This window comes from Pygocentrus nattereri, chromosome 20 (genome assembly GCF_015220715.1).
Source record: "Pygocentrus nattereri isolate fPygNat1 chromosome 20, fPygNat1.pri, whole genome shotgun sequence".
In the NCBI taxonomy this organism is placed as follows: domain Eukaryota; kingdom Metazoa; phylum Chordata; class Actinopteri; order Characiformes; family Serrasalmidae; genus Pygocentrus; species Pygocentrus nattereri.
Genome location: NC_051230.1, coordinates 15,100,417 through 15,128,249, shown reverse-complemented (window position 1 = coordinate 15,128,249; position 27,833 = coordinate 15,100,417). Strand labels below are relative to the sequence as shown.

Below are 27,833 nucleotides of genomic sequence, written 5' to 3'. Positions count from 1 at the left end.
TAATCTTACACTACCTCAGCTGTCCACTCCCACACTGCCATGTGAAAATAGAAGACCTCACACACCCAGCAAAGCTCATAAATCACTCAGGAGTCTGAAGAGAGAACACAGCTCTGGAGCTTTCAGCCAGTGCGCCGAAACAGCGCCTCTGTCTCCAAAAGCAACCCTGCAACGTCATGCGAGGGTAACAGCAGAGCCACTGGTCATAACTCACTCAGGACAAAAACATCAAGACTGATGTTGAGACTGGATATTTAATTGCATGGAATAATCTGGTATCATTTATACAGCTTACAGTTATTCTGCACACACAAACGGGTACGAACAGCAAATCACAAAGCCACAACTCATGTTCCAAACATCGTAACGTCATAAAAAAGATTGTATGGTTACCATAAAATGCTGTAATATGTATACAATTATTTTGTTTTATAATACCCTAATGCTTATACTGTAGTATTGGCTTTTCTAACAGGTCTAGGTGTAGCAGTATGTCACGAATAAGATCAAAGACTGAATATACAGTTTCTTAGAAACAAATCATATTGCAGCTCAATCTTATGTGCATTTACTCCTAGTATAAATACAGTAATTCTAAAAACATTTCAAATACAAATATACATTCCACGGTGGACATCTGTGGACTTCAAAACCAGCAGCATCATGAAATACCACCTCTATTCTATCATTAGCACACACAGTCCATTATTGCTAATAACAGTCCTGACAATATTGCTTGCTGTGCATCTACTATGAGAAATGCATCTGTTTGCAGACCATGTAGGTTTGGTGTGAATGCAAACTACATTCTTGCTCAACAGATGACAAACTAAACTTGTAATGCTGTATCGGTCAGTGACAGTTTCCTCAGCACCAGAGGATGACCCTGTTCTAAGTTGCCCAGTCAGATCCAATGGGCCAGATTGGACAGGACATTAAATGTAAAAATCAGGGTAGAAATCTTGTGGTCCCAGGTGAATAAAAACAGGAGCGAGGGTCTGCGGAGGGCAAACAGCATTGTCGAAATACAGACCACCTAAAGAAGAGAGATAACGGACAGAGAGAGCAGTTAAAATATTTCATCATAGTCGGAAAAAAAACATTATTTCTCCCAAAAGCGAGAAGAAGAAAAAAAAAGCATCCTTAACTTTGAATACAAGTTACTGGAATAAGATCTTATTCTAAATCTTTTGTATTGGTGCAATGAGCATGACATTGAGACACAAAAGGCAATTGGCAATCAAAAATGATGTGAATAAATAAAAAGAAACAAAAGTGGAGACATGCTGACACATTTGCCTGTTGATGTCGTTGTACAATATATTAAAATGTAGGTGATCCACTGAGTTTAAAGACTATAGGGTCTGTTTTATATGAACAATTTGTGTGAGTGATCTACTCCTCCATCAGTAGACAACTTCCAAACACAAAACTACTGTTGGCTGGATACTTTTGGTAAGTTGACTGTTCTCAACCATACAGCAACGTTGCTGGGCCTGACACACCAATGCACATAATGTATTGATATCACTGTCTTACTGAGAATGGCTTACCATTCGAATAATACCTTGTCAGCGGTGGTCCTATGATGGTCATTTTCCATTGATGGATGTATGGCTGATACATTGTGCAGCAACTAATGGGCTACAGTCAGTAACTGTAAAACTACACAGTGCACCTATATGGTAGGTGTGTTCAGGAACAAGAAGGGTGTATACAAATAAACTTACCACTACACATTGAAAGCCAAATTTCCTTGTTTTTTGTTGTTTTTTTTTAATCTACACAGAATGTAAAAATTGTTAGTCAAAACGTACCATTTACTCTCCACTCCATATAGTCTATATGGAAACTAAGCTGTAAAAACAGCACATTTTGAATTCATTTGAATTCAAGTCACAGCCAATTCATTTACATGCATCTGCCTATTCAGCCTACAGCAGTGTAGCCACACCCATTCACACTAAAGGAGTGCTTTATCCCAGACTGCTTTTTGAATGAAGTACAATGCATGGCAACCAATCAGAATAGAGATCATTTACATATATCAGTTCAAAGGGATGTGATCATATAAAATAAATGATTACTGTTTTGATACATAAACTAGAACCCAACTAATCTGCGTGGACTGATAACCTTCTAAAAGGCTAAGACTAGGGAGGGAGAGAACATTCTAGAACAGTGTGAATGAAGGAGAACCTTCTAAAAGACTATGACTAGGGGTGGAGAAAACACTTCAGAATGCTGCAAAAGGGGAGAAAATTCTAAAACGAGATGAATGGAGAGAGGACATTTTAGAAAACAGAATGGGGAGAACATTCTAGAACAGTGTGAATGGAAGAATATGTGGTAGAAGAGAATGAATTGGAGAGAACATTGTGCTCAGTGTGCACTGGGCTTATGAGTAAAAGCTTACAATACAAAGAGTATAGATTTTTTTTTTTCGACAGTGTTGCAGGCAGGAGAGGGTGGTGCTGCACTCAGCTCAGTACTCTCTACATTCAACACACAAACTTGAACTCTCCATCTCCCTATAGTGCATCCTTGTGTAGTGCAAATGAATCAGTACAAAGACATGAAAAATAAACACTTTTATTCACGTCTTTGAAACAGTGCAAATTGCCAAGAAAAATGGGGAACATACAAAAAAGCATCAAACAAATGAATATTATCTTACACCATTTTTAAGATAATCTTTATAGAAAGGGGCGAGGATGGTGGAAGGGGGGATGGAAAACAGGAGGAGGGATGAAAGGACGTGAACATGGAGGGATGAAGGGGCGAACAGGGAACATGCAAGGCAGAATTCTACCCCCTACAAGGAAAACAGAAATGGAACACTATGAAGCGTGGTGCACAGAACAGGGAAATTGCAATGAGCCATAGACAATGAGAGAATGACTCGGAAGGGATTGAGAAAGGATTGTTCAATATTTTGGGAAGGAATTCCTTTTTTTCTAACTTACAAAGAGTCAGATGAACAGTAATTTCTTTGTATTTCAATATATAACAGCATTCCTCCATCATTAAATAGCTACCCGGCCAAACTCTTTGTTTAAAAGAGTAAAGTTTTACTTTACTCAAAACGTGCGCTCATGTCTTGGCTAAAGTAAAAATCCTTATTTATTTTCAAATGCAAACACCCACTAAATTCAGATCCCAAGTCCAGTACAGATCCAATCCTTGATATAGCAGTGCGTGCCGAGCAGGTTTGTACTCTAGGAACTGCGTCTCGCTCAGTTCTTTTAGCATCTCGTCTAGGTGTCTTTGATCACTGAATTTACCCGTCCTTAAAGAAACAGTGTGGAGAGTTTATACATTGCTGTAGAAATATATGCCAATTATTCTCTGGCCCTTTATGAAATGTATTGCATTCAATCAAACATGAACCGTATGGAATTATGAATGCAGTGTACAAAATCTGAAAATCCTGAAAGGTCTCTTCATCATTTCCTTTAGCTGTTTCTACAGCCTTCAATTCAATTGCATTTGGGCTGAACAAATCAGTCCTGTGGGTAGAAAGGTAATTAAAATGGTGCTGATGAACTCATCTGACTCTGGGTAAGAGAGTGCAAAGGGGTTAACTGCCTTAGACTAAGACTCTAATGGGTGAATGGATTATGGGCCTACCGTACGGCTGGGGGATAACTGGTCCATAAGCATAAGGAGCATAGCCTGTAAGTGAGTAGATATATATTCTTAATATATGCTTATACTGAAGTTTCCATTTAATCACTTATATGTTTCAAAGATGGCGACTCGAGTGACTCAAGACTTGAATCGCAGTCAAGCCGAATGTTGACCTGACTCATGACTCGACCCGACTCATGACTTGACCCAGACGCACTCTTAACTGACTTGTGACTCCAGACTCCAAATTTTACAGAGGGAAAAAACTGATCAAATTAGGATCCACTAATCTTAATGCTGTAAACTAATACAACTTTTCCAACCTGTTTCTTGCCTTTGTACTGTCATGTGAAGATGTTGGGGTTTGAGGGTATTGTGGGTATTTTAGTGAATGTACATTATTAACTGTAGTCACTACCACAGTGTAAAATGTTTTTCCTTTACCTTGATGATACTCTCAGTCTTGGTTTTTGATGTTTGTTTGTCTAGCCCCTCAACATCCCAGATTTATCACATACTTATTATTCAGTAACAACAAGGGCTTCAATATAAACTTATTGAGCTATTCTTAGGTTATAAAAGGTTTGTAAAATAAAAAGTGATTAATATGTCAACTATCTGCAATAAAAGCCTTCACTGCCACTCCAATCCACCTCATCCTTTTGGAAAATGGGAAAATTATTACTCCAGAGCAGCAGAAAAGTTAAACTTGCTATGGCCCTGGAGCTTGTTATGGGAAAAGCTTCCCTGACTTGTCATGACCACGACCTGAAAGCAGAAATCAGGAAAGGTAAACAGCAGTAATTACTGTGACGCCATTTTCCTCACAGCTCGCAGACATGTCAGATTCAATACAGCTTCAAATAACAAGCTTTTCATTATAGAAATACTTTGTCTGAAGGACAGAATTAATCATTATATACAGTGAATGTAGTGTTTAAAGGAAAGAGGCAAAACTAGCACTAAATAATTTAGCTGCATTTATAATGTAATCTAGCTGAAGGTTTAGTGAGTTACAGTTCACATTCCTATAAATATTCAGCTGAATTAACGACTACAATGGCTAGCAAGCATACTTATATAAACTACAGACTAACAACAGTTTCAAGTGGTTTTGTCCCTTTATTTTAAGCTCTGTGTATTGCTGGAGCTCCATCCATCAGATTGGAAGTTTTTCTGTAAAGAAGGGCTCATATTTATGACCATGCAAACGTGGCAGGTGCAGCTGAAATTGTCTACTAAAGACTCGACTTTGACTCACACCTCAGAGACTCAAGACTCTATTCGTACTTTCATGAAGCAACTTGTGAGCATCTTTGCTATGTATGTATAATGTGTTTATGTCCCCAGCTTTAAAGACTTAACAACAAACAACAACAAATCATTGCTGTCCAAATATACATTATATATAGTATTTCAAAATAAGTAACTTTACAGGAGAGGTCAAAAACTTCACTTTTACCATTTTATTCAAAGTGGCCTTCAAGGAGAGGTCACATCACATTTTCACACAATGTAAAGGACAGCTGCAGTGCTCAACTGATGTGGAGAAATAAATATTTTATATATATATATATATATATATATATATATATATATATATATATATATATATATATATATATATAAATTATTTATTTGTTTGTTTGTTTGTTTTTTGTTTTTTTGTGCAGCGACAAAATGTTTCAGTAGAAGTAGACTGAGAAAATATACCTGGGGTAAAGTATGCAGGGGCTGGAGGAGGGAGAGGAAGCACTGGCCTGGGCATTGTAACACCCCTTTTCCCTCGATGAAAGCCATTTGTGGCTGGATTCACCTAATAAGAGTATGCATATGAACATGTAGTGCTGCACAGTCAAAGATCAAATTTACACAATTTTACCCTTTACCTTTAATGTAGTCAACCAGCCAAGACATGATTGGTGTCCAAAATGCTTTAGTTTTGCACTGGAGTTACAAGGCTAATAATGCTTAGCACTGTAAAAACTGCCACAAACTGTCAAGTGGTTAAGGAAACTCACTTGCTTATGTGATTTCTAACACAGTTTTATATACTGTTATCTTAAAAAACACAAAAGTACAGAGAGAAATTCAGGCTTCAAATTTAAAGAAGTAGCACAGCTTCAGACATCAAGTATAAGACACATTCAATGTTTGAAGTTGTGCTACTTCTGCTACTGGTTTATTATCTGTTCTAAGAGGCAAACTATGCACATTTGATTTGAAATGGTAACTTTAATATAAATTATGTGCATGTTTCAGGCTGAGCGTTGGGCCAGTTACCTTTGTGTAGGACCTCTTCTTCTTGTTGCTGTTTGTATTGTGTGCTGAGAAGAGTCTTTCTATTGCTGCCAGCGCTGCATTTGCCTTTGCCACTTTTTTATTTGGCCCACATCCTCTAAACCTCAGTCCATCGACTTGCACCTTACAAAGAGGAGATAAAAAAGATTTTGGGTTCAATACCTGAGACTATGCTTTCCTTTGGTACATATAATCACAATCATAAAGAAAAAGTATGATCTTCTAAGTAACATCACTTTAAGGCTTGAGTAAAATTAAATCTCCCTCAGACCACCAAGACCCACCACTTGGATAGTGAATGTTTTATTTGAGAATCAGAGGTGCTTGAGAATCAGAGGCGCAGATCAAACCTACACAGAATACTGCTGCAGCCCATCAAGCTAGTCCAATATTTTTGTTATGCATCTTGTCCACCATAGCCTTACAGTCTCAATAGACAAATGCTAGCAGTAGAATGGGTCGTACTGAAGAACGCAGTGACTTTAAATATGGCCCTGGCATAGGAGGGCACTCTGTTGAGAGTGCATTCTGTGGAGTGATGAATCACACTTCTTTATTTGCCAGTCTGATGGACAAGTATGGGTTTGGCGAAGACCAGGAGAACATTACATGCCTGACTGCACTGTGTCAACTGTAAAGTTTGGTGGAGTAGGGATAATGCTATGCGGTTGTTTTTCAGGGGTTGGCCTAGGCCCCTTAGTTCCAGTGAAGGGAAATCTTATTTTGGACAACATTTTGGACAACTGTATGCTTCCAAAACTGTGGGAACAGTTTGGGGAAGGGTCTTTTCTGTTCCAGTATGACTGAACACCAGTGCACAAAGCAAGGTTAATAAAAGCATGGGTGGGTGGGTTTGTTGTGGAAGAACTTGACTGGCCTGCATAGAGCTCTGACCTCAACCCCATCAAACACCTTTGGAATGAAGCACAATGGAGATTGCGCACCAGACCCTCTCATCCAACATCAGTGTATGATCGAGCTCACAAATGCTCTGCTGAATGCATGGGCAAAAATTCCCCACAGACACACTCCAAAATCTTGCAGAAAGCTTCCCAGAAGAGGGGACGTTGTTATAGCTGCAAAAGGGCATCAACCCCATATTAATGAAGAAGAAGAAGAAGAAGAAGAAGAAGAAGAAGAAGAAGAAGAAGAAGAAGAAGGTTACATTTATACATGGTCGTTTCACATAGCATGAGCAAAAAAAGAAAAAAAAAAAAAAAACTAAGCAGTGGAGGAGGAAGAAAAATGTGCATTAAAGAGAAAAGTCTTTAAGTCAGATTTGAAGGGAAAAAGAAGAGCAGTCCCAGAGGAATTGAGGAACAGAATTCCAGAGTTTGGAGGCCATGGTATTGAAGGACCCCCCTCCCAAAGTGGAGAGTCTGGTGCGTGGGACAGCAAGTAAGTTATTACAAGAAGACCTGAGAGAGCGATGGGGAAGTGTAAGAGGTCAGCAGTTCTCTGAGTCAGGGGGGAGCAAGGTTATGCAAGGCTTTGAAAGAGAGTAGTAAAATTTTAAACTTTATACAGGACAGGACCAGTAGCCAGTGTAGCTGAGAGTGAATGGGGGTGATGTGAGCTGAATGCTTAGTATGGGTGAGAACTCTAGCTGCAGAGTTCTGAATGTACTGTAGCTTTTGTATAGACTTTACAGGGAGACCAACAAAGAGGGAGTTACAGTAGTCAATATGAGTCATAATGAAAGCATGAACCCAAATACTTGCATCTTTATCAGTCAGGGGCAGTCGAAGATGAGCAATGTTACGTAGATAGAATGCAGTCTTAGTGAGGAACTTGATATGCAGATCAAAATTAAGTAATGGGTTGAGTAAAACACCAAGATTTCTAACAACAGGTGCAGGCTTAACGAGCAGGCCATCAATACTAACTGAAAAACTGGATGAATTTGATAGTAAATGTTTAGGGCCAACCAGTAAGGATTTTTGCTACTTCGCGGGTTTTCTGCGGAACTCGATCTGTGAAAAAAATATATATTTGATTAATTTTTACATTTAAAAAATCCCAAAATGTATACAAATATATTAAAAATATTAATTCTAACAATAATGTTATAATGTTAAGAATATTATAAATCATAAAATATTACGATTTACAGCAGCATTTACAGCAGCATGTCAGCGTACAAAAACATGTTGACCCAGCTAAAAAAAAAACAGCATCAGCAACTCCCCATAACGATGTTCCTAACTCGCGAAAAAAGGCCGTTACGCCAGCGCCTTTAGCGGAAGTTATACCTGTACCTGATGACAAAATTAGTACAGGTACGTCCCAGGCCGATGATGCACCACCTGACGAAGTGGTGCCTCAAGAAGGCCAGTAAGCTCTTCTTGCCATTCATCATCATTGTCGGCAATCATCGTCATTGTCGGCATTCATCGTCATCATCATCAGTGTACATATTCATCATCATCGATCTTCAATGAGTAATTACTACAGGCAACACGTACAGGCTGGAGCTGTACAATGGTGAGTACCATTGTAAAATGTTTTACTTTGTTTGTGTGTGTGGGGGGGGGGTTTCGTCGCTTTATTGTCTACTATTATTATTATTATTATGTGATTGTATTATATTATTATTACAGTATTATTATTATTATTACTGTATTATTATTATTACTGTCCTGTATGCATTATCATTTAACCAGACCACTGAGGTGATTATTTGTCTACTGTACATATGTACCTATGTAGGTTTAGGAATTCAAAACATTTTACAGTAATTGTAAAGGTACAATACATGCACAGAACAGTGTGGTAATGGTTATTAAGGGAATGGGAAAGATTTATGTAGCGTAAAAGTATTGGGGGAGGGTTTATAAAGCCTTAAAATAGTGTATAAATACTTAAATAAATATAGCATCCCTACTTCACGGATTTTCGTTTATCGTGGGTGGTCCTGGAAAGTAACACCCGCGATAAACGAGGGAACACAGTACAATCAATTAGTGTACTGGGAGGGAAATCTGAGGGTGCGTGTGTCCTGAGATATAACTGAATATCATCAGCATAACAATCAAAGTTTAGGCCAAGGCTACGAATGATCTGGCCAAGGGGTGAAATGTAAATTAAGAAAAGTAGGGGTCCAAGAACGGAGCCATGCGGGACACCACATGTAACAGGAGAGGTGAAAAACTTCTGTCTGTCTGTAAGACACGACCTGAACCACTGTAAGGCTGTGTCTGTGATACCAATAGAGAAAAGACGAGAAACGAGAGCATCATGATTAACAGTATCAAATGCTGCACTTAAGTCAAGGAGAAGGAGAATATTGAAAGAACCACCATCAGCAGACTGGAGAAGATCATTAACTACTCGCAGAAGAGCTGTCTCACTGCTGTGGTGAGCACGGAAACCAGACTGAAATGGTTCATAGAGGGCATTATCACTGAGAGATGTCTTGAGTTGGGAAGCAACCACTCTTTCCATTACTTTAACTAAAAATGGAAGGTGTGAGATTGGTCTGTGATTAGTAAGAGAAGTCGGGTCCAATTCAGGTTTCTTAAGTATCAGAGTAACTGCAGCAGTTTTGAGGGCAGTAGGAATCAAACCAGAAGAGAGACATGAATTTATCACTGTAGCAATTGGGGTGATGATTACAGATGAACAGGCCTTGAGTAGAGGGGTGGGAGCAGGGTCAAGCTGACAGGAGGAAGCATTAGACTTAGTGATTCGTTCAGAGACAGAAAAGGAGTCAACAGGTGTGAAACAAGTTAACTTTGTATTCAAAGTAGGAAAATCAATAAAGGCAAATGACTCAGAAGTAGAAGGAAACACCTGATTAAATTTCTTTTCAACGGAATGTAGAAAAGCCTGACATTGCTCAGATGAATGGGGGCACGCTGATACAGGAGGACGGAGGAGTTTGTTAACAGTTCGAAAGAGTGTTTTCGGCCTAGACTTAGCACTATTTATGATGGAGGAGTAGTAGTTGGAGTGGGCAGTATTAAGGGCATCCCTATGTGTTTGTGGGTGTGTTGACTGTAAAGTAGAGAGTGGACGTAAGGCCAGTTTTTTTATAAATGCGGTCAAGCCGCCGACCGATGGTCTTCAATACTTCTTGGGTGAACCAAGAACATGAGCGGGTGGCAGGGAGAAGTCTATTCTTAAAAGGAGCTAAATCATTAAGCAATCCAGAGATAGTGTCATTATAAAAGGAAACCATACTCTCAGGGGATGATAGGTTATGTAGGTCAGACAGGGCTGAAGACTGAAGAGAAGCAGCAAACAGATTGAGATTGACAGACTTAATATCACAATAGACAACAGATTTTTTCATAGGGGTGAGGAGTAGAAATATGAAAACTACATTCAATGAGTTTATGGTTAGAGATACCAGAAACTGAACCAGATACAGAGATTTCATTCAAACCAGTAGAACAGAGTAAATCAAGAGTATGACCATGAGTGTGAGTTGGAAAATCAACATGTTGCATCAAGTTAAAACACTCTAAAACTGAAATGAACTCGGATGTAAGAGAGCATTTAGAATCAACATGGATATTAAAGTCACCAAGCACAATTATGGCAGAGCAAAGAGATGAAGTGATTGTGAGGAGTTCATTAAATTCAGACAAGCTTGCAGCAGGTTTGGGAGGGCAATAAACTAACAGCCACTGTAGAGGTGAGGAGGAAACAAACTTCAAAGCAATATATTCAAAGGTTGTAGTACTGAATAGTGAAAGTTCTTTGACCATTAAGCCAAAATCATGAACCACAGCCAGACCATCTCCTTTTTTGATAGATAACTGTAGCCTGGGGGTGTCAGCATGTTTAAATGTAAGTAGTCACCAGGTTGTTACCAAGTTTCCGAAAGAAAAAACATATCCACTTTTTTCTGAGTGATGAGGTCATTGATTAATGAGGCTTTATTGGTTATGGATTGTGCGTTAAGATGGGCGAGGTTAAAGCAGAGATGGCTGGGAAGGGAAGTCTCAACCAGTTTTGAAAGTGGACGGAGATGACCATGATTTACTCCATGAATAGCTTTAGTGTCACTCCAGCGAGCAAGATATGTCCATATAGTTGGGATCCGCACATCAGAGCCATCACAACCATAATTAAATGAGGGTCCTCTTTTTGAACGGTGGATGTAACGTGTACGTTGAGCAATTCCAAGTGTCCGGCAGAGATTATATGACATAGAATCCAGGCACACATGGCAGTCGAGGTGTTTGGGTTCAGTCCGTGAGTATTTAAACATTGCCAGAGTGTAAAAAACAAAAATGCACAGCACGACTCGAGGCCAAAAACAAAAACTCTGGATACCGGCCATGGACATGACAGAAGAGACAGTGAAAATGCCAGAGCTCTGGTGCCCACTACACCACCCAGCTAAGACTGTGAGAAGCACAAGCAGAAATGCTGCAGCTTACCACAGAACAAACTCAACAGCAACGAAGCAAGGGAGTAGAAACACACTTACCACAGATGCAGTCACTGTGCAGGAGAAGAGGAAGAGGGCTCACGCAGGTGAGAAGCACGTATGTCATAGACATTATCACAAAGCAAGATTCAACTTGTGAGTAGAGAGACAAGTCCATCGATACTGGAGAGTACATGTACCAAAAGTCCCGCAAAGGGAAAGAAAAAGCAACCACAAGAAAAACAAAACACAGATGAGTAGCGGCAGCCAAACACTCACAGTGTACACTCAAACCGGGACCCCATATAAACTCAAAATAGTTATTTTTTGGAAGTGTTTATGCACAGACTTACCAGAAATGTACTACAGCTGTCAATTTTATTGGGGTGATATTTGGTGTTCTATTTTGTGGACAAAAGTACATTTGCCATGTTTGATAGCCTCTTGTCACTGCTAAAACTTATATTAATTAATATATTTTAATGTGTTTAGGATGGATAGCTCATTTGGTTCAATAGTTCTTGCTATGTGAAGATATATTTCATGTCTAGAACAGCAGTAATCCCTTCTTATATAAGTGAAAGCCAGTACTGTATACATATGATTTTCTACACTCAGCGACTGATACAACTAGTCCCTAAGCCTGTTACAATTAACCATGTACACCTGTACTACCGTATGTAGTAAATGGTAGGTGCTGGAAAAGTTTGTCTTCATTCCTAGCAGATATATAGGTTGCTTGTATAAAAAAATATATGAATATTGTTCAAACACTTTTGGGTTGTGTCCTGCTTTTCCATACTGTGCTTAGGGATATGAGGGGGGGGGGGGGGGGGGGGGGTCAATCAATCAATCAATCAAGTTAATGATGCTCCCACCTCAATGATGAAGCGCTGTTGTTGGTTCTCTCCATTCTCAGTGATTAAGTCGTATGAAAGCCCTCTCCTCTTCTCATTCAGCTCCATTACTGGGTTTTTGCCCCTAGATGTGAGGACAGGACCCTGACTTTTACCCTGAAAATCAAAGCAGACCACAGAGGATTCATAGCACACTAGTAACACCTGACACCCTTGTTTAAATATGTGTGGACATTGTTTACAGAACATCCACAAATTCGTCAGGTATCATATTCTTGTGGAATTGTGTTTCCAATAGATTATACATACTGCTGACAGGTCAGAATCAAGCTAGTTCACCTTTCAGTTAATTTTCCACTCAGATTTATTTAGGGCTGGCCCATACAGCACTTGAGGCTTTGAATACTCAGCGCCATTTTAGAACAAGTATTCGAGTACTTGTTCTCAATACTACCCCTATATCCAATTATATTTACCTATTTCATTATTAACCATAATTTAAACATCCATTTCAGTCATTTTAAACTGAAACATTACAGCTTTCATTTGTAATGAATAGTTGTAATGAACATGTTTTAATAGTCAGTTTAGCTGATTTACAGAATGGATAGCCATTTTAATTGTGCGCTTCAAGTTCAATTCATTGAAAACAAAACTTTGATAGGCAAACATAAATCTCATTAAGAAGTCCCTGAGTACTTATTTTCAATAGTACCCCTAAAATGCTTACATTTTTACATTGAGCACATTATTTCAGTGTATTACTCTCATTACAGAAATTGCTTCATTATAGAAATACTTTCAGTCTGAAGGACAGAATGAAGAGCTATATGCAGTGAATGCTGTGTTTAAGGGTGAGAGGCAAAACTAGCAATAATAAATTTAGCTTTTGTTTGCTTTCAGTTTGTCTCTCAGCTTGACAGCAATGTAATTCAACCACTGAAACTACACCAAAACTAATGTGTGTTTGGCTAATTGTCTGTCTAAATATTGCCTGCCACTTTAATATTTTGCCTTAATTTATCTTCCTTCACTCTTTCAAAAAAAGTGCCATTGTGCAAAATCACAGAGGAGAGTATTGCTCTGTTTAGCCTTTATCTTTAACTTTATCTGGGTATGACATGATTTCTTGTAATCTACTATTAAGTTCATTGTTAAGTAATTGCTATGTTTCTTCTGGATTCATGATAAAATGTTTTGTTTACAACCGTCAAAAGCCTCTTCCTATGATAATTATTATTGATCTAGAACTCTGGGTCTGAAGGGTTAGCAAAAGGTGAAGCTTCCAAACACTAATTAAGGAAATAACTTCCAAAATCATGAACAAATATTTGAGTATTCAAGTTATTCAGGCAACCACTAGATTTATAGCATTTCCTTCAGATTCCTAACGACAGGAACAATAATTACACACATACTATACCAGCCATGCTAATGAATCTAAAATGAATGGAATCTAACCCTTTACCTTGGCTGAGGAAGAGCTCTTTGTGTGATTGTTGCAGGAGCTTTTGGAGAGAGTTTCTACTTTCCTCTTACCATCTGATTTGTCCTCAGCAGACAACGAGCCTACATTAGTACCTTCAAAACATCAGTGCAGAACTGTTAGGCAAGTTTTAGAGGAACAGTTTAATCAGTCTTCTTCATAAGTCCTGACAGATCATTAAAAAAAAAGGGATGAAGAATTAATAATGCATACTGTTTGTCCTCTTGCTCCTTGGTTCCTCCAGCGTTTCATCCTCACTAAGTCTTTTCTGAGACATCCCTGCTGAAATCACAAATATAATTTCAAAACCTTATGGAAAGACCATATTAAATAAATCATAGACTTAACACACATGAAAGTACCAACCTTCTGCTAATTTTGGTTCCACAGCAGGTTTAGCTGAAGGAAGAGGGTCCATCTGGAGGAACTTGTGAATCTGGCCGAAAGCTAAGAGCCGTAACGCGTGCTAAAAAAGTAGATACATTAGGTCATTTGTCAAACTTACTTTACATCCTGTTCAGTTTCATTTTTCAAATAATTTTGAATCTGACCGAGGGAGCTCTAACCTGTGCAGTGTGCGTAAGAAGCTCAGCTTGATCGCTTGACATGGCTGATAAAGTGTCTACTTGTTCTTTTTCACATGGATCACGCAATCCAGGCCCACCTCCAAAAAGAAAAAAAACTTATTCCTGCCATTAATAATATACACAATTTACTCACCAGACAGTAGCTTAATGCCACTTACCTGGCAGCAGTATGCCTGAAGAAATGCAACCCAAGACCCTTTGGAGAGCCTCACTGGGCCCCAGTGGCCTATAACTTGTGGCAACAGCCTTCTCACAGATTAGCTCCAAAGGCTGAGGTGAAACAGAATACAAATTTAGTGCAGTGATAAATAAGGTAACTGATACAAGAAACAAAACAAAGGCCTAATATTGAACCTTGAGGTATCCACATATCAAAGCGAAGAGTAATTCAGAGAAACTGAAACCAGGAAAAGCAAGTCTTGAGTAGCATCTATATTTAACCCATACAAGTTTAATTAATTGCCCCATTTGATTAACTGCTCATTCCATGTCAAAGTCAAATCACTGCGACATCACACCACTCATTACAAATGTCGGAGCTTTGCAGTTGCAAGATGTGGCTAAAGAGATATTCTACTTTTGTTTTTTTTGTTTGTTTTTTTATGTGAAAATGCACTAGAGAATTACACTTGTCATGGCCATAGACTCTACAAATTAAGATGCTGTATAGGATGGAGAAGCTTCACAGTGATACTTGAACTGCTGTTTTGGATTGCTCTCACTTGTAAAAAATACTGTTAGTGAGGAGAAATCACTGCAATGTATTAACAAATTGTTCAAAACTGTGTTTTTTATATGTCATGTCATTATTCCTATTCTGATGTAATCATTCTAGGGCATGAAAAGAAGGGTAATGAAACTGCACTGCAGGTGATTTCTTATGATCTCTTAACAGCCTGAATGAGCCATGGGTTGGCCAAGGTGATGAAATTGTTTGCAGTCTTTTTCACTCCCATTTTGCTGCTCTTCTGAAAAGCTGCTGCTTTTTGAAGCTATTTTTACTGTAGAACTCCATAACAGTCAAAAAACCTTGACAACATTGTAGTAATGTCTTCCAGCTTCCAACTCCCACAAACTTACCCATCCTTTGAGAGGTTCCCAGGCTGGTCTCTTGATACATATGTCCCTGAGGATCCTCAGAACTGTGAGACAGGACTTCTTACCACTTACCCTGACCTGAAGAAGTCAAACCACATCTTAGCAGAAAGATTTTGCATTTATGAAGCAAAAAACAAAAAAAAACAAAACAAAAAAAAAAAAACAATTTTCTAATGTTAGATGTCATGCAGCTCAGAAAGGTGAGGCAAGGAGGAAAGGTGAGCGCCAGAGAACTAGTACACAGTGTTTGGGTCAGTTTGGGTCATTCAAAGGTGGGATGATAGTTTCTGATTTTGCAGCCCAACCGGACAGTGTTGGAGTTACACTTTCAAATTGAAAACCAAATTGTTCTGAGCTGTGAATGAGTATGAAATTTCTATTTGTCCGTGCCAAAGGCTACAAAAACCACATAGTGCAAACTGATGGCCAACCTGGAACCATTTGGCATGTCGCAGAGAGGCCAGAGCAAGGAGGCATCTCTGCTGGTCCAGCAGATCAGACGAATCTTTTGCTTTTGTGTTTTCCACTGGTGAGAAGAACAGAACAGGACAGACACACAAACAGTAGATTCACCATGAGCTTTTCTGTCAGAACACACTGGCAGAAAAGTAGAATACTACAATTAGGATCCCACTGATCTGACTGAGTGCATAGCAAGTCAAGAGAAGTTATTTCATGCAAGCTAGTTTGTTCTAAAAAAAAAAAAAAAAAAAAAAAGCATTAAGGCAAGTTATTTTTGCTAACTCAAGATGCAGATCAGCAGCTTAGGCAGCAGGCAGACCAATGTGATAATATGAGGAAAACTAAAAATACCAGCATGGGGCCTGGGCCAAAAACCAGGGAGCAGAACACTAACGTGTGAAACATCTCTTGACCTGTGTCTGTAACAGAATTCTCTTATTGGGATTAACAAAATTTTCATGGCCTAATTAAACATGAACATAAGCTACAACCACAACTACTGAACTCCACCGTTATTATGTTTTTACAAGATAAAGATTAAGCTTCAACTCGCATGCTATCACTCTTTGCTCCCATTTCTGCTTCAGAGTCAGTGCCCATCTCAAAATAGTGGGATGCACAGAAATATTTTGGCCAAAAATAATATACAATGGAGAGTCAAAATCTAAGGAACTAAAAAAAAAACATGAATTATGGTAAAAATGAGAAACAGTGATTAAACTGCTGTTTGTTTTCTTCACTCTCCTGTTCTGGTAAGCACAGATGCATTCAATTAGTTAAATAACAATAAACAATGAAATACACAAACACAGTCCCCCACAACGGTGGTTCTATACAATCTTTAGTTTACATACCTTTTCAGCATTAACTGATTTAGTAAAATTCTTCAACGGAAGTCACATATATAATACTAAGTAGCTCAATATGTTTTATTGCTCAATTTTCTTCCCTCCTGGTTTGAGTTTGCATTTGTTAGATCACACTGAGGTTTATGGCTGTTTCTTCTCTAAATGACGATCACTGAAGTGACATGCTAATAGCGTCCCCTACTGGAGAACCTCAGACTGCTAGACTTGAGTTCTAAAGCCATGTACTTTACATATTAAAAAACAAGATGACTATTATTATCTATGTACACCCTGCTGTTGCTCCCAAACAGCACTGATGACGTATCCCGAGGCATCATCAAATGTACTCACAGAGATGATAACAATAAAAATAATAACAGCAAAATGTATTATTCTGGTCATTTTTAGATCCTAACTCACAAAAAAAAGCTATAGCTTGAGAATTGAAGCTGAAACTTTGTCAAATAAAAGAACATAAAGTTTTAATATATTGCCATCAATTAATCCACTAATAAAGAACAGTCACATTTCTATAACAGCCTCAATTACATTAGGTGATAAATAGGATATCACATCACTTAACAAGTTTAAAAGTTCTCTTATGTTCACATGTGGGAATATTAGTTCCATGCTATGGTTTGCATTAAATAAATCAATAATAAACAAAATATTTTAAAATGCTGGTAAATGAGTTTTACAGTCACTGGGTGCTTTTACCATCGAAAACAGTCACTAGGCACAGGCCTAAACATCACCAAATATGGCCTAATTCTTTGCTCATTTGAAACCTCCATGCTGGTGTTTTTATCATGTTGGTCATATGTTTATCATCCCAGGAACTCCACCTGAGAGAACCAACATTCCTACCAGCCTGCCTGTGATCTCATTGTTGCAGAGGAAAGTGGCAATGCTGCTATGGCATTTTGACTATGGCCAACAACATGGCAATACAATATCAGGGGCCATACCACCCGCCCACCATTCAAAACACCAATGCCTTCTGTAGCCACATCAAATAGTAAAGAGGTTTCACATAGCATTTTACAATTTACAAGATTAGAATGCTGCAAGCAAGAGGAGAGGTCAATCAGTGGCTAAAGGGTCACATTTCTTGTTAGCTTCTATATGACAGCAATTCCAAGGCGTGCAGCGAATGCAAGGGGAAAGAATAAAACGAAAGACACGCAGAAGGCCAAAAATCCCAGGGCTTTTTCTCCACACATCAACTGCTGCGTCAAAGTGTCAAAGAAAGAACCTGGTGGCATTGGGCAAGGTGCCAGCAAAGAGCTCAGATGTTGAGTTGATGTGACCAGAAGCTATGTGAATATTTCTTTCCCACTTCATAAAAAAATTAACTACATGATGCAATTTATGCACTTTCGATCAGAGAGAAATTCCACTTGGTGATGATTTCACACGCAGAACTGCATGTGGTCTTTTTTGCATCCCAGAGAAGAGGACATTTTGTGATGTGTTAACGGCCGTTACCTTGGCCTCTTTCTGACTCTTTGCTTTTCATCTCCATTGAGGTGAGGGTGACCCTGAGAGGCAGATCAGGTCTGCTGCTTTTGAATACCAGAATAGCTGCCTCTGGAATGCATGGCTGCACTGTGTAGCTGTCCTCTGTCAATTTCTGCAGAAGGAGAAAGAAGAGATACAGGTACGTATAGCATGTAAAAATAAAGCACTTGCCAAAGCTTTGGTGTTGCTTCTGCAGCATGTACACTGACCGAACACTTCATTGGTCACCTTTTACCTGGTTCTTCAACAAATCAACACATCAGTGCTGCTAAAGTTTTTAATCACTGTGTCCACTTACTACCCACTCTACTAGACACATCTACTTTGTTGGTCCACCTTGCAGACATGAAGTCAAAGACAATAGCTCATCTGTTGCTGCACCATTTGTGCTGCTTATCCTCTAGTTCTTCATCAGTGGTCACAGGACGCTGTTGGCTGGATATTTTTGGTTGGTGGATTATTCTCAGTCCAGCAGTAGTACTACAGAGTATTTCCAGCATCACTGCTATGTCTGGTCGTACCAGCTGCAACACATCACTACCAGATAAACGTCACTGCAGTGCTGAGAAACTCCAGTTTTTTCCTAACATTTTTTCCTTTGACTTCCCCTTCCCTACATATCTTATATTCCACTTTATCTCCTCAGAAATACCTCCTGAAACTAAGCTTAACTTGCACGGACCATAATGAAATTAAATACATTAAAGGCGATATCTAAATTCTGAACAGTTCTGTACCTTGTATGAATAATATAGACTTTACTATGAACCATTTCTGGTAGTTGGCCATTTAGCTATATTTATCAACAAGATTTTAGAAGTTGCCTCAGCATCTAAAACAGACCAAACCAGGATAACTCATTTTAAGGTACTTTCAGCTACCAGGTTGCAGAATAGCTTAATCAAAGCAAATTGTTGTCTTCTGCCTGGTTAAATGGGCTTGCAGCCCTGTAATTAAGTTCACTGTGCTTTAGCTTAACTACTTCCAGTGCAGAGCAGCTGACAGATTAGTTAATTGCATTTCTGGAGCTGCACCCCCAACACTGACTATGAAAATGATTACTGAAGCGTTTCAGACATGTAGGCTATTTCGAGAATGGCCACACAAACAGCAGTTTCAGTCCAGTTTTAAAGTAACCAAAGGTTTGTGGAGGTGGGAAAGCTCTGAGTAATACTAGCTAACCTTCATCTGCAGCGGCAGGTTTGTGCAGATTGTGAGAAGCAGCTTTCTGGTGGGTTTCTCTCGGCACAGCAAGACCAGCTCCAAGTCCATTACCCCCTTGATCAGGAGGCCCTTGGCCACTGATCCAACACGCACCACACCAACCAACAGCCCACCACACCTGAACAGAACCAATTGATTTCCACAGAAATTCTTTTTAATTAAATCATTATGATATAAACAGGCATTCATTTTATTAAACACTCTTTTACAGAAAATTACAGAAAATGTTGACAGAGGTACGAACCAGATGTCTGAAGCATTTAATGCCTCCAAAAACTCACTTACAGAAAGACATTACAAGAAATGGTTATGACTACACTGCCTGATGCTTCAGACTTTTTACAGGTACATGCAAGACACTGTAAGACAAAACAAAAACATTTCTCAATACTCAAGATTACATATACTCAATAACAATACTCATTTTTATTTCAGATGTTCCTGTTATTTTACTATTTTCAACAATATAAATAAAAACTCAGAAAACACATTCTCACAGTCCACTATTCATTTTGGATACCAAACAAAATGGATACATTTACATTGTTGCCACTGTGACCCCTGGCTCTTTACGAGAGGCAAATCCTGCCAAAAAGGAAATGAAAATGAAAAAAATGTACCCTATACCCTAGCCCTGCCTAGTGCTAATAAACATATATTTGCATGTTGGTCAGATAGAAAAAGAAAAGGAAAACTGCAAAATGAAAATTGAGTCTCCAGCAGGTGGCACGGATGTTTGTTTTCAGTTTCCTTTTCATTCTGACAGTTAAAGCATGTCAGCACTGAAAACGGAATCACAGACAGTCACTTTGCTGTTGATTTATTCATTTTGCATTTTCACTTTAGTTTTGGCAGATTTGCAGCCAATCACTATGAAAAAGAAATAAGAAAGTAAACTTTGTATTTTGATTTTAGTTTTGACACGTATTCTGCGTTTTATGAAGAAAAGCCAAAGTGAAGTTTGTGTTTTCTTTTATCTGTTATTTTTGTCAAAAAACGGCTCGTGCTCATGAGAAAAATTAAATTGCAAATGAAGGCATTTCATTTCATTTTCAAATTTTGGCAGGATATTGGCACAGATTTTTGGAAAAGAAACGGCAAAAAGAAGTTGGCATTTACATTTTATTGCTTTCATTTTCAATTCCTTTTTGACAGGATTTGCCTCGCATAGGTTCTTATCATCACCAATCTAAAGAAATTGGTAGGTTTCTCTACAAAGCACTTTGTAAACTTTAAAAAAGAAAGCTTTCTTTACATCTTAACCACTGAGTTATACAGGAATTTTGGAGAACTTGGTGGAACACTCCTTTAAGACATGGCTAATGTTGAAGTATGTACAGACAGTGAAACCTTCTGAAGTGCTATTGTTTCAGAAACTGCAAACTGCTGGTGAACACAACAACTGCTTAAATTGTCGCTAAATATGAACATGCCACTGAAACATGAGTTTAAACATAGAAACCTGTTAGAGTCTTAAAGAAACTTACTTTGTGCTGGGTTCTGCCTGGTCCTTACATATGACAACACTAGCCTTTGCAGAATTAGCTAGCCAGTCTGAGACCTGCTTTAGGCCTCCCTCTGCAACTGACACCAGAGACTGGACAGCCTCCAGCTCTTCGGCTGATGGGTAAATGGCTGAGTGTTTGGCCATCACGTAAGAGTCATCACTGGCCAGCGATCCAAGAGAATTCTGAAAGAGAGACCCAGGCCATGTGGCACAGGACTATGTAAAATGATAAACAAATGTGTTTCTATGAATGTGTGTATACTCATGCACATTCACAACACAAACTGCAAATGTCCCCAGCAGCTTACATCAGTGGTCTCCTCCATCATGGATTAGAGAATGGTGACCAGGATAGCGCCACAGTAAAACTGACCCAAAGTCTTCATTTATCGACCGTTCTTCTCCACTTCAAATCTCTTTTATGCTCTACTGAGAGGACTGAAAGGTGAAATAGTACTGAAAAACAAAATATTTCAATGCATAGTTAAAAATATAATAATAATGATAATGATAATAATAATAATAATAATAATAATAATAATAAGATAAATGCTATTAGCATCTTGGTATAAATAACACAATATTTAATATGGTATTTATACCTGAGAATATATAGCAGTGTATTCTACACCCTGGTCTTCACCACTGCATGAAAATGCCAATATTTCCATTTTTTTATATAAGAACCTCAAATCCTGTTCTTGACCTTGGCCTGATATATTATTCTATACTGCCAAAATCCATATTCTTCCTCCAGATCACCAAAATGATGCCTTCTTGGACTTCTTGGATGTTATTATTGTTCTTAAATAATTATCTAGCAAATTCCCACTCATTCGCCTAAATTAGCCAGATTTCATGAGGTTATTCTAAACGTGTAGCCAGCTAACTAGCTCAGTTTGCCAGAGCCATCACTGCAAAGCCATAACTGGCAAGCAAGTTAGCGAACAGCTGAAGCAAAGTCCTTATAGGAAAGTCTGTTCACTTGGCAGCCACCTTGGTAAGGTAGCCAGGTAGTTATTTCCAACCAAACAAGACCACACTCCTATATCTTTGAATGGGCAGAGACCAAAATACTCAAACACGAGGCTAAATTACTGTTTCAAAAACATATTTTATTGAACCGATAAAACCTCATAACTGGTTTGCAGCCTTTATGCAAATCTCCACAAAGAGGGAGGCTTTCCCCAGTTGTGGTGTAACCAGCAAGCTGACTGGTTGTCTATCATGAAGGGCATGACTTTCCCCACAAACAGATGCCATGAACATTTCAAACTTTCCCCATTCATATTTCAACCAGTGACCAGTCTCCTCCTTTATAATGTCTCTGGTGAAACAAATTTCACACAGCTAGTTCAGTTCACCAACATGACTGCAGAGACACAACTAACAAACTTCTAGCTGGGTTAGCTAGTACTAGCTTAAACGTAGGTTTTAGACAACCAGCTCAGTTTGCCAGAACCAGTACTGCAAATACATAGTGCAAAGACTATTAAACTAATTTGTTTGCAAGCAGCTAGTTGACACCTATGTTTCACACAGACGAATACAAATGCTTTCATATGGTCACATACTTAAGCAACTTCCAACTTGTTTTAATTAGCTAAATGTGCTAGCCAGATAATGTTGTTTGTTCATAATGTATCGATGAGAATTGGCACAGACATCAGCTACAGGACTACGGTATTACTAGTCTTTCTAATTTTGGCCAGTTTATGCCATCTAGTTAGCTAACACTGTTAATCGGTCTCATAAACTGCCTGAACCCAAATGTAGACAGACACTCCGCAAGCCCAGAGAAAGGAAAATGTAACACAAAGCAGGATTTCTCCTGACTCAAGACTTGGGATACTGAAGTATTCGGACACAGCAGTTTAATAATATGAAAATACTGTCATTCTGTCATTACTGAAATAGTAAACATAAAGTTATAGTTGATGTCAAGACTCACAGTTTGCACATATTTTATTTCTACTTTCATAACTGTTGTTAATCTGGTGATACTTTGTTTTATGTTCACAAAACAATTTATAAGAGGCAGCTCAGGTGTTTGCATTGTTTAATAATAATAATACATTTTATTTGACGGCGCCTTTCTGACACTCAAGGTCACCTTACATAAAATGAGACAATAATAATAGTAAATAAAACAATTAAAACAATAAAACACAGTAAAAAACACAGATTGCGTTTATAACTCAGTTCACCGTTTTGCACAGTGACATGTTATTCTGCAACCATTTGGCTTGGAATAAACTGTTTTTCTGAGCCAAACCAATCTGTGTAATATATACTTAAAGCTCTTTACAATCATTAAGTGTTTTTGCAACACATTTCAAAACAGTTGGTACAACAGCATGTTTACCACAGAGTTATACACCTGTTTTCTTAATAATTAAAAAACAAACTTTTAGTAATCATTTGAGGACTGAAGACATCACTTGGTCCATTTTCGAGCAGATTTTTCCAAGTATGCAAGTGTTTATCTGCACAACTGTACAGGACCTCCGTCATTACGTTCTGTGCCTCATAATGTTGTCAATGGAAGTGTGCCTTGGTGTTTTCACACTGAAATAAGGACACCCATGAAAAAGCTTTTTATAAGTACTCCTAAGCCCATGTGATGATATTCACCACATAATCATGCTGTTTTTTCTTTTTTATGCAGTGCTTTCTGAGGGACAGAAGGTCATAGGCATTCATTTGTGGTTTCTGGCCTGACCTTTTTTTATTCCTGGAGTCTTTTGATGACATGAATCAATTCATTGCAATCGCTCGTTGAAGAATGGGTCATTGACATAAGGATTCTCAATAGGAGAATTTTAAAATACAAAAAATAAGTATATCAATTGCAATTTTTTGAACACTGAGAATGCTGTGAACCCATAAATTCATATTTAAATTTTAGATTGTAAATTTAGCAATTTTGATCTACATGAAACGGCTGAGGCCGTTTGGTAGTATAAAGTGTTTAGAGTTTGCATCACTTTTGAGTTTTATAAATAATGATATCATATTTTTGTTCCTTATTGTCTCCAATTAAAAATAAATAAATAAATAAATAAATAAATAAATAAAAATAAAAATTACATTTCATTTCTCTTCTCCTAGCAAGGTACTCCACTCTTGCTACAGAGTCAGAATTAATACACTGCCAATGATGAGAGATACTTACAATGGTATCCGATAAAATAAATTACAACAGTTATAGATATATAAATAAAAGTTAATTGAAATTACATGCGCTTTATTTTTTGCACTTTTCTTATTATATTTTACAAAATAATAGGAAAAAAAAATCAGTCAAATTGTTATCATTTGAATATAAAGCACAAAAATTGCCAGTCTATGATGTATATCTGTTAAAGAAAACAATGCGTAGGTCGCATTACATGACATTTTTAAGTTCAGTCAAAATCTACCAGCACAGAATTGGCCACCGAAAGAAAATAAGCTAGCTTTCCACAAAAGATCATTTTGAAACTTATAATCAAAATATACACTGCTCAAAAAAATAAAGGGAACACTTAAACAACACAATATAACTCCAGGTAAATCAAACTTCTGTGAAATCAAACTGTCCACTTAGCAAGCAACACTGATTGACAATCAATTTCACAGCTGTTGTGCAAATGGAATAAACAACAGGTGGAAGTTATTGGCAATTAGCAAGACACACTCAATAAAGGAGTGGCTCTGCAGGTGGGGACCACAGACCACTTCTCAGTACCTTTCTGTTTTCTGGCTGATGTTTTGGTACTTTTGAATGTTGGTGGTGCTTTCACACTCGTGGTAGCATGAGACGGACTCTACAACCCACGCAAGTGGCTCAGGTAGTGCAGCTCATCCAGGATGGCACATCAATGCGAGCTGTGGCAAGAAGGTTTGCTGTGTCTGTCAGCGTAGTGTCCAGAGGCTGGAGGCGCTGCCAGGAGACAGGCCAGTACACCAGGAGACGTGGAGGAGGCCGAAGGAGGGCAATAACCCAGCAGCAGGACCACTACCTCCGCCTTTGTGCAAGGAGGAACAGGAAGAGCACTGCCAGAGCCCTGCAAAATGACCTCCAGCGGGCCACAAATGTGCATGTGTCTGCACAAACGGTTAGAAACCGACTCCATGAGGATGGTATGAGGGCCCGACGTCCACAGATGGGGGTTGTGCTCACAGCCCAACACCGTGCAGGATGCTTTGCATTTGCCAGAGAACACCAGGATTGGCAAATTCGCCACTGGCGCCCTGTGCTCTTCACAGATGAAAGCAGGTTCACACTGAGCACATGTGACAGACGTGACAGAGTCTGGAGACGCCGTGGAGAGCAATCTGCTGCCTACAACATCCTTCAGCATGACCGGTTTGGCAGTGGGTCAGTAATGGTGTGGGGTGGCATTTCTTTGGAGGGCCGCACAGCCCTCCATGTGTTCGCCAGAGGTAGCCTGACTGCCATTAGGTACCGAGATGAGATCCTCAGACCCCTTGTGAGACCATATGCTGGTGCGTTTGGCCCTGGGTTCCTCCTAATGCAGGACAATGCTATACCTCATGTGGCTGGAGTGTGTCAGCAGTTCCTGCAAGATGAAGGCATTGAAGGTATGGACTTGCCCGCCCGTTCCCCAGGCCTGAATCCGATTGAGCACATCTGGGACATCATGTCTCGCTCCATCCACCAACACCACGTTGCACCACAGACTGTCCAGGAGTTGGCAGATGCTTTAGTCCAGGTCTGTGAAGAGATCCCTCAGGAGACCATCTCATCAGGAGCACGCCCAGGCATTGTAGGGAGGTCATACAGGCACGTGGAGGCCACACACACAATACTGAGCCTCATTTTGACTTGTTTTAAGGACATTACATCAAAGTTGGATCAGCCTGTAGTGTGTTTTTCCACTTTAATTTTGTGTGTGACTCCAAATCCAGGCCTCCATTGGTTAATACATTTGATTTCCATTGATTTTTGTGTGATTTTGTTGTCAGCACATTCAACTTTGTACAGAACAAAGTATTCAATGACAATATTTCATTCATTCAGATCTGGGATGTGTTATTTGAGTGTCCCCTTTATTTTTTTGGAGGTGTGTGTGTAATTATATATATATATATATATATATATATATATATATATATATATATATATATATATATATATATATATATATATATATATATATATATATATAAATTAAACACTTTCATGCATTTTACCCTTTTTCAAACTGAAAAGAATGCTGTCAGATAGAAAATTTAAGCATCACTTCATTGACCCGAATACTGGTATTAAACTGTTGGATAGTACGCTGACGCATTTCTTGTGAGCCTCGACCCATCCCTTGCCTTTCCTGGATTCTCCTTTTACACCCATGCATGACTGTATCACCTGTCTTTCACCATTCCTAGTCTTAAATTTAAAAAGTCTTATTATTTTGAAACCACTGCAGGCACCAGTTTCAGAATAAGCAGGCATTTACAAAAGAAAAGGTAGGTTTAAAGACCTGGTCTTATAACTGTTTCCAATTAATCACAGGTCAAAGTGGAGTTACAAATAACTACTTTGTTTTTATTTGCATTTCACACACTGTCCCAACTTTTTTAGAATTGTCAGGGTCATTGATATAGCTTGCTTTCTCCTCAGAGGATACTTCATTTGCCATCTTTCACAGAAACCATGAAATAAAAAAACTAAAATAGCAGCGAAAAACTAGTTAAACTGTGACATTATTTTACAAGTGCACATGACAATTTACAAGAGGCAGTTCAGGTATTTGTAATTGTATACTGTTTTCTGTTTCTACTTTGCAGTCTTTCGGTCTGAAATTTCTTTTCTTTCTGAGCCAAAAAACTATGTGTAAGCTTTGTAGATTCAGGACATTCAAAACATAAAATACCGAAAACCGAATCGAATCTGAGCCTCAGAACCAACCATTTGAACCTGAACACGGGTGTATCGTTACACCCATAAACAAACGTGGACTTCAGTGATTTTTCTCTACAAACGAATACAGAAATCATCGCCATGTGTACAGGGGAAAAGTTTGGCTCCCATTCCTGTGGTGATTTTAGGAGCATTAGCCACATTCTGCCTCCGCATGTATCCCTCTTATCGTGCTAACCCGTCTAGCTGCTGTATTTACTGATGTCCCTTAGGGGACAAGCTGTAGCTGAGACACCGAGGAGGGAAGGAGATTAGAAATTGAATAAAATGAAAGAAAAATGTTTGTCCTGGTTCACTAGGACCCTGCTGAAAATCGTCAACACTGGCGGCTGCTCGTTTTCATCAAAATCCACTGCAGTAGCAGCAGCAGCAGCCGCGTTCATTCACTCACTGCAATTAGGAGTTCATAAGTGGACTAGCCAGCTTTGACAAAGCGCTAACAAACTACAGGAGAGCGGGAGCTCTGTTTATAACTCTGTTTGGCACTTACCGGTTTAGGACAGAGACGAAAATGCTGGGAACGTCCTGTTTATGGAGCCAGGTGTTTATGGTGTCTTTTCTCCGTGAACGCGTGGATGGTGTAGTTGCTTCTCTCTCTCTCTCTCTCTCTCTCTCAGGCTGCTGGTGCAGCACCGTGGCGCAGGCGTGCTGGAGCAGCAAGTGCCTCATCTTTGCACCACTACTTCACATTTTTCAGTCGCCTAAACTGTCGTTTCATGTTCCAGCTAGGATGTACACATATATAAATATGATATGACTCGAATCACCGTTACTGTAAAATGCATACTGATATGAGTTCGACAGGTTTTCGTGTATTAGTTCGTGGGCTGGCTAACTTGAGAAAGCTGTTTATTTTTAGAGGAATCTGAGGGAGCGAACAAGTTAAACACGGGCATGTTTTATCAAGCAGGATTTCACAGTTAGCCACTATAACATAAGACAAAAGCCAAGTCCGTACAATAAGAGAAGATATTTGTAATGGACAGACCTCATTTTTTGGTCTTAA

General features: G+C 38.8%; 1 protein-coding gene across 4 annotated transcripts; it reads right to left on the bottom strand.

Moving 5' to 3' along the window:
* Positions 1 to 235: 235 nt before the first annotated feature.
* LOC108423616 (spermatid perinuclear RNA-binding protein-like) lies at positions 236 to 27,489 on the bottom strand. Of its 4 annotated transcripts, none has more exons than XM_037531960.1 (17): positions 27,318 to 27,487; positions 21,210 to 21,357; positions 20,882 to 21,084; positions 19,353 to 19,512; positions 18,138 to 18,282; positions 15,771 to 15,865; positions 15,322 to 15,417; positions 14,400 to 14,511; positions 14,221 to 14,318; positions 14,021 to 14,120; positions 13,868 to 13,936; positions 13,637 to 13,749; positions 12,190 to 12,324; positions 5,914 to 6,054; positions 5,344 to 5,446; positions 3,631 to 3,675; positions 236 to 1,036 (listed from the first exon to the last, which is right to left on the bottom strand). In XM_037531960.1, the coding sequence occupies exons 2-17, from the start codon at positions 21,228 to 21,230 to the stop codon at positions 936 to 938; spliced, it is 1,737 nt and encodes a 578-aa protein (XP_037387857.1). In that variant the 5' UTR covers positions 21,231 to 21,357; positions 27,318 to 27,487; the 3' UTR covers positions 236 to 935. The 4 variants fall into 4 exon arrangements, with proteins under 4 accessions (XP_037387857.1, XP_037387856.1, XP_017546523.2 ...); XM_037531959.1 differs by lacking the exon at positions 236 to 1,036 and adding an exon at positions 1,050 to 2,815 and having other exon boundaries at positions 13,868 to 13,933; positions 27,318 to 27,489; XM_017691034.2 differs by lacking the exon at positions 236 to 1,036 and adding an exon at positions 1,050 to 2,815 and having other exon boundaries at positions 27,318 to 27,488.
* Between the last annotated feature and the right edge of the window lie 344 nt (positions 27,490 to 27,833).